The sequence below is a fragment of the Ictalurus furcatus genome, chromosome 19 (assembly GCF_023375685.1).
Source record: "Ictalurus furcatus strain D&B chromosome 19, Billie_1.0, whole genome shotgun sequence".
Taxonomy (NCBI): Eukaryota; Metazoa; Chordata; class Actinopteri; order Siluriformes; family Ictaluridae; genus Ictalurus; species Ictalurus furcatus.
This window is the reverse complement of record NC_071273.1, coordinates 25,501,572-25,509,071: the sequence shown is the minus strand read 5'-3', so window position 1 is coordinate 25,509,071 and position 7,500 is coordinate 25,501,572. Positions and strand designations below refer to the sequence as shown.

The following is a 7,500-nucleotide window of genomic DNA, read 5'->3' as shown; positions in this document are numbered from 1 at the left end:
TGATCTACCTGTCTATCTCTCTGTCTAACAGACCCGTCTGTCTGATCCACCTATCTATCTGTCTGTCTAACGGACCTGTCTGTCTGATCCATGTGTCTGTCTGTATGTCTATCAGACCTGTCAGTCAGATCTATCTGTCTAATGGGTATGTCTGTCTGATGCATCTGTCTATCTGTCTGTCTAACAGATCTGTATGTCTGATCCATCTGTCTAACTGATATGTCTGTCTGATCCATCTGTCTATCTGTCTGTCTAATGGATCTGTCTGTCTGATCAATCTGCTCCATCTGTCTGTTTACCTGATTTGTCTGTGTCTGATCTTTCTGTCTGTCTTACCCATCTGAAGCATCTGTCTTTCTGTCTGCTGAACTGACCCATCTATCTATCTATCTATCTATCTATCTATCTATCTATCTATCTGATCTGTTTGTTTGTCTGTTCCTTCTGCCTATCTATATGTCCAGTCTTTCTCTTTTTTCTGTCAATCTGCATGTCTATCCACCTATTATGTCTATTTTCTGTCTGTTTGTATATAAGAAGAGTAGAACAGACAGACAGATGAACAGATAGACTATATCTGCTAATATTCTGAAAATGAAAAACAGACAACATGACTTTCCATATTTACAGAACCCAAAACTTCAAACCAGGAGAGACAGACACAGAGTGAGGGAGAGAGACAGACAGAGAGAGTGACCGAGAGAGAGGGAGAAAAAGAGACAGAGAGAGAAAAATACAGTTTTTGTATCTTTTGTTGAATGTGTGTTATGCTTGGACTGTAGCTCTGACACACACACACACACACACACCCACACACACACACACACACATACGCACACACAGAAAGTATTCACAGCGCTTCACTTTTTCCACATTTTGTTATGTTACAGCCTTATTCCAAAATGGATTCAATTCATTATTTTCCTCAGAATTCTACAAACAACACCCCATAATGACCACGTGAAAGAAGTTTGTTTAAAATCTTTGCAAATTTATTAAAAAACAAAAAAAAGCACATGTACATAAGTATTCACAGCTTTTGCCATGACACTCAAAATTGAGCTCAGGTACATCCTGTTTCCACTGAACATCCTTGAGATGTTTCTACAACTTGACTGGAGTCCACCTGTGGTAAATTCAGTTGATTGGACATGATTTGGAAAGGCACACACCTGTCTATATAAGGTCCCACAGTTAACACTGCATGTCAGAGCACAAAGCAAGCCATGAAGTCCAAGGAATTGTCTGTAGACCTCCGAGACAGGATTGTATTGAGGCACAGATCTGGGGAAGGGTACAGAAACATTTCTGCAGCATTGAAGATCCCACTGAGCACAGTGGCCTCCATCATCCGTAAATGGAAGAAGTCCGGAACCACCAGGACTCTTCCTAGAGCTGGCCGCCCGGCCAAACTGAGCGATCGGGGGAGAAGGGCCTTAGTCAGGGAGGTGACCAAAAACCCGATGGTCACTCTGACAGAGCTCCAGCGTGTCTGTGGAGAGAGGAGAACCTTCCAGAAGAACAACCATCTCTGTAGAACTCCACCAATCAGGCCTGTATGGTAGAGTGGCCAGATGGAAGCCACTCCTCAGTACAAGGCACATGACAGCCCGCCTGGAGTTTGCCAAAAGGCACCTGGAGGACTCTCAGACCATGAGAAACAAAATTCTCTGGTCTGATGAAACAAAGATTGAACTCTTTGGCCTGAATGGCAAGCGTCATGTCTGGAGGAAACCAGGCAATACTCATCACCTGGCCAATACCATCCCTACAGTGAAGCATGGTGGTGGAAGCATCATGCTGTGGGGATGTATTTCAGCAGCAGGAACTGGGAGACTAGTCAGGATCGAGGGAAAGATGAATGCAGCAATGTACAGAGACATCCTTGATGAAAACCTGCTTCAGAGCGCTCTGGACCTCAGACTGGGGCGAAGGTTTATCTTCCAACAGGACAACGACCCTAAGCACACAGCCAAGATAACAAAGGAGTGGCTACAGGACAACTCTGTGAAGGTCCTTGAATGTTCCAGCCAGAGCCCAGACTTGAACCCGATTGAACATCTCTGGAGAGATTTGAAAATGGCTGTGAATCGACGCTCCCCATCCAACCTGATGGAGCTTGAGAGGTCCTGCAAAGAAGAATGGGAGAAACTGCCCAAAAATAGGTGTGCCAAGCTTATAGCATCATACTCAAAAAGACTTGAGGCTGTAATTGGTGCCAAAGGTGCTTCAACGAAGTACTGAGCAACGGCTGTGAATACTTATGTACGTGTGCTTTTTTGTTTTTTATTTTTAATAAATTTGCAAAGATTTCAAACAAACTTCTTTCATGTTGTCATTATGGGGTGTTGTTTGTAGAATTTTGAGGAAAATAATGAATTTAATCCTTTTTGGAATAAGGCTGTAACGTAACAAAATGTGGAGAAAGTGAAGCGCTGTGAATACTTTCTGGATGCACTGTAAGTGTGTGTGTAAGTGTAATGTGATGTTGCAGGGGTGTGTGTGTAAGTGTAGTGTGATGTTGCAGGGGTGTGTGTGTAAGTGTGTGTGTGTAAGTGTAGTGTGATGTTGCAGGGGTGTGTGTGTAAGTGTGTGTGTAAGTGTGTGTGTGTAAGTGTATTGTGATGTTGCAGGGGTTTGTGTGTAAGTGTGTAAGTGTAGTGTGATGTTGCAGGGGTTTGTGTGTAAGTGTGTAAGTGTAGTGTGATGTTGCAGGGGTGTGTGTGTAAGTGTGTGTGTAAGTGTGTGTGTGTAAGTGTAGTGTGATGTTGCAGGGGTTTGTGTGTAAGTGTGTAAGTGTAGTGTGATGTTGCAGGGGTTTGTGTGTAAGTGTGTAAGTGTAGTGTGATGTTGCAGGGGTGTGTGTGTAAGTGTGTAAGTGCAGTGTGATGTTGCAGGGGTGTGTGTGTAAGTGTGTAAGTGCAGTGTGATGTTGCAGGGGTGTGTGTGTAAGTGTGTAAGTGTAGTGTGATGTTGCAGGGGTTTGTGTGTAAGTGTGTAAGTGCAGTGTGATGTTGCAGGGGTGTGTGTGTAAGTGTGTAAGTGTAGTGTGATGTTGCAGGGGTGTGTGTGTAAGTGTGTGTGTAAGTGCAGTGTGATGTTGCAGGGGTGTGTGTAAGTGTGTGTGTAAGTGTAGTGTAAGTGTGTGTGTGTGTGTGTAAGTGTAATGTAAGTGTGTGTGTGTAAGTGTGTAAGTGTGTGTGTAAGTGTAGTGTAAGTGTGTGTGTGTGTGTAAGTGTGTAAGTGTGTGTGTAAGTGTAGTGTAAGTGTGTGTGTAAGTGTGTGTAAGTGTAGTGTAAGTGTGTGTGTAAGTGTGTAAGTGTGTGTGTAAGTGCAGTGTCATGTTGCAGGGGTGTGTAATTCTCCACTGATCTGTCTTTAATTATGAATATATCTTCAGTGGCAAATAATAAATATTTCCTATAAATAATATTTATGGTCACACGTGTGGAACGGCTGCAGGTTTATGAGCTCTGTGTGTGTGTGTGTGTGTGTGTGTGTTTGTGTGTGTGTGAGAGAGAGAGAGAGAGAGAGAGAGAGAGAGCAGGATTGGTTTGTGTGCTGTGAAGTCTGTAAACTGACTGAGTTACTGCTCCAGTGTAAATAACCCCTATGTTTGTGTGTGTGTGTGTGTGTGTGTGTGTGTGTGTGTGTGTGCGTGCATGCACGCTAATATGACTTGGATTTGTTATATTTGAAAATTATACTTGATCAGTTATTCACAAATTCAGTTAACCCATTAACACAGTTAACTAACCAACTAACTAACCAAACACTGTCATTCTAAATAAACACATACTAAACACTGCTGTTCTGACTAGTTATTTGAGCGAATAATGTTCTGAGAAACATCTTGCATGTAGAACATCAGGATTAAGTGAATGATAAACAGTGTAAAGAACTTTGTAGAACCAGTAAGGTTAAATAAAGCACTACATACGTGCAGACCATTTACTAATAGGTTGACTGATGAAATATAGTTTAAGCTCCACCCATATTGACTCGGGGATGCCTGTCACTTGCCATAATCAGTGTGTGTGTGTGTGTGTGTGTGTGTGTGTTCAGCAGTTTGTGACATTTCCCGTTGGCTGCACACACAATGTAAGTCATTCTTTATAATAAAGTGCAGTGTGTGTGCGTGTGTGTGTGTGTGTGTGTGTGTGTGTGTGTGTGTGATTAGCATACTCTCAGTTGGCCTTTGTATTATTACGACCCTCGCGTGGACCACAAGCTCTGACCTGAGTGTGTCACTGGTGTAGGTGTGACACACTGACGCCACTGTATCCGACTGACTGTGTGTGTGTGTGTGTGTGTGTGTGTGTGTGTATGTGTAGAGAATGCCCTCTGGGGTCGTACGAGGGTCGTGATTGAGTGTGTGTCTGATTTTCTGCCACAGCGGCGTCTTTTGTGAGGGTATGACATCATCAACGCTGGCATGCATCTCGCACACACACACACACACACACACACACACACACACAGACACACACACACACAAGAACGATATTATAATTCTTATAAACGGTGAGTCAGGATTACTTGTGATGGCTTTCTGCTCTGACACACTTATCAGACTTGTGTGTGTGTGTATGTGTGTGTGTGTTTCAGATTGAGAATGTGGAGTCTTGTCTAACATTTCTGGAAGCCAGAGGAGTCAGTGTACAGGGCCTGAGTGCTGAAGGTATGACACACCCTTTATCTCTCTCTCTCTCTCTCTCTTATATTTATGTATGTATATTTCATAGAGTGTGTATGATGATGTGTGTGTGTGTGTGTGTGTGTGTATGGTGCTTAGATTGTGTATTTTGTGTGTTTTGTGTCTGTATGGTGTGTGAATTATGTGTGTAAGGTGTGTGTATGGTGTGTGTATTGTTTGTGTAGGATGTGTGTATGGAGTGTGTAGGATGTGTATGGTGTGTGTAAGGTGTGTGTATGGTGTGTGTAGGATGTGTGTATGGAGTGTGTAGGATGTGTATGGTGTGTGTAAGGTGTGTGTATGGTGTGTGTAGGATGTGTGTATGGAGTGTGTAGGATGTGTATGGTGTGTGTAAGGTGTGTGTATGGAGTGTGTAGGATGTGTGTATGGAGTGTGTAGGATGTGTATGGAGTGTGTAGGATGTGTATGGAGTGTGTAGGATGTGTATGGTGTGTGTATGGTGTGTGTAGGATGTGTGTATGGAGTGTGTAGGATGTGTGTATGCTGTGTGTAGGATGTGTATGGTGTGTGTATGGTGTGTGTAGGATGTGTATGGTGTGTGTATGGTGTGTGTAGGATGTGTGTATGGAGTGTGTATGGTGTGTGTATGGAGTGTGTAGGATGTGTATGGTGTGTGTATGGAGTGTGTAGGATGTGTATGGTGTGTGTAGGATGTGTATGGTGTGTGTGACGTGTGTAGGATGTGTGTATGGAGTGTGTAGGATGTGTATGGTGTGTGTAAGGTGTGTGTATGGTGTGTGTAGGATGTGTATGGTGTGTGTAGGATGTGTGTATGGAGTGTGTAGGATGTGTATGGTGTGTGTAAGGTGTGTGTATGGTGTGTGTAGGATGTGTATGGTGTGTGTAGGATGTGTGTATGGAGTGTGTAGGATGTGTATGGTGTGTGTAAGGTGTGTGTATGGTGTGTGTAGGATGTGTATGGTGTGTGTAGGATGTGTGTATGGAGTGTGTAGGATGTGTATGGTGTGTGTAAGGTGTGTGTATGGAGTGTGTAGGATGTGTGTATGGAGTGTGTAGGATGTGTGTATGGAGTGTGTAGGATGTGTATGGTGTGTGTATGGAGTGTGTAGGATGTGTATGGTGTGTGTATGGTGTGTGTAGGATGTGTGTATGGAGTGTGTAGGATGTGTGTATGCTGTGTGTAGGATGTGTATGGTGTGTGTATGGTGTGTGTAGGATGTGTATGGTGTGTGTATGGTGTGTGTAGGATGTGTGTATGGAGTGTGTAGGATGTGTATGGTGTGTGTAGGATGTGTATGGTGTGTGTATGGTGTGTGTATGGTGTGTGTAGGATGTGTGTATGGAGTGTGTAGGATGTGTATGGTGTGTGTAGGATGTGTATGGTGTGTGTATGGTGTGTGTAGGATGTGTATGGTGTGTGTAGGATGTGTATGGTGTGTGTATGGTGTGTGTAGGATGTGTATGGTGTGTGTATGGTGTGTGTAGGATGTGTATGGTGTGTGTAGGATGTGTATGGTGTGTGTATGGTGTGTGTAGGATGTGTATGGTGTGTGTAGGATGTGTATGGTGTGTGTATGGTGTGTGTAGGATGTGTATGGTGTGTGTATGGTGTGTGTATGGTGTGTGTAGGATGTGTATGGTGTGTGTATGGTGTGTGTAGGATGTGTATGGTGTGTGTAAGGTGTGTGTATGGTGTGTGTAGGATGTGTATGGTGTGTGTATGGTGTGTGTAGGATGTGTGTATGGAGTGTGTAGGATGTGTATGCTGTGTGTATGGAGTGTGTAGGATGTGTATGGTGTGTGTAGGATGTGTATGGTGTGTGTATGGTGTGTGTAGGATGTGTGTATGGAGTGTGTAGGATGTGTATGCTGTGTGTATGGAGTGTGTAGGATGTGTATGGTGTGTGTAGGATGTGTATGGTGTGTGTATGGTGTGTGTAGGATGTGTGTATGGAGTGTGTAGGATGTGTATGCTGTGTGTATGGTGTGTGTAGGATGTGTGTATGGAGTGTGTAGGATGTGTATGCTGTGTGTATGGTGTGTGTAGGATGTGTGTATGGAGTGTGTAGGATGTGTATGCTGTGTGTATGGAGTGTGTAGGATGTGTATGGTGTGTGTATGGAGTGTGTAGGATGTGTATGGTGTGTGTATGGTGTGTGTAGGATGTGTATGGTGTGTGTATGGAGTGTGTAGGATGTGTATGGTGTGTGTATGGAGTGTGTAGGATGTGTATGGTGTGTGTATGGTGTGTGTAGGATGTATGGTGTGTGCAGGATGTGTATTGTATGGAAGGTGTGTGTATGGTGTGTGTATGGTTTATGTATGGAGTGTGTAGGGTGTGTATGGTCTGTGTAGGATGTGTATGGTGTGTGTGTGTGTGTGTATGTAGGATGTGCATTATATGGAAGGTGTGTGTATGGTGTGTGTATGGTTTGTGTATGGAGTGTGTAGGATGTGTATGGTGTGTATGGTCTGTGTAGGATGTGTATGGTGTGTGTGTGTGTGTGTGTAGGATGTGTATTATATGGAAGGTGTGTGTATGGAGTGTGTAGGATGTGTATGGTGTGTATGCTCTGTGTAGGATGTGTATGGTGTGTGTGTGTGTGTGTGTGTGTAGGATGTGTGTATGGTGTGTGTAGGATGTGTATTATATGGAAGGTGTGTGTATGGTGTGTGTGTATGGAGTGTGTAGGATGTGTATGCTGTGTATGGTCTGTGTAGGATGTGTATGGTGTGTGTGTGTGTGTGTGTGTGTGTGTGTAGGATGTGTGTATGGTGTGTGTAGGATGTGTATTATATGGAAGGTGTGTGTATGGAGTGTG

At 43.7% G+C, this 7,500-nt stretch overlaps 1 protein-coding gene across 1 annotated transcript in view; it reads left to right on the top strand.

Moving 5' to 3' along the window:
• The window catches only part of nav3 (neuron navigator 3), a 120,447-nt gene that overhangs the window by 52,028 nt on the left and 60,919 nt on the right, over positions 1 to 7,500 (top strand). Inside the window, exon 4 of the mRNA XM_053650662.1 lies at positions 4,609 to 4,681. Coding sequence (XP_053506637.1) covers positions 4,609 to 4,681 — 73 coding nt within the window. The remainder of the gene's footprint in view (positions 1 to 4,608; positions 4,682 to 7,500) is intronic.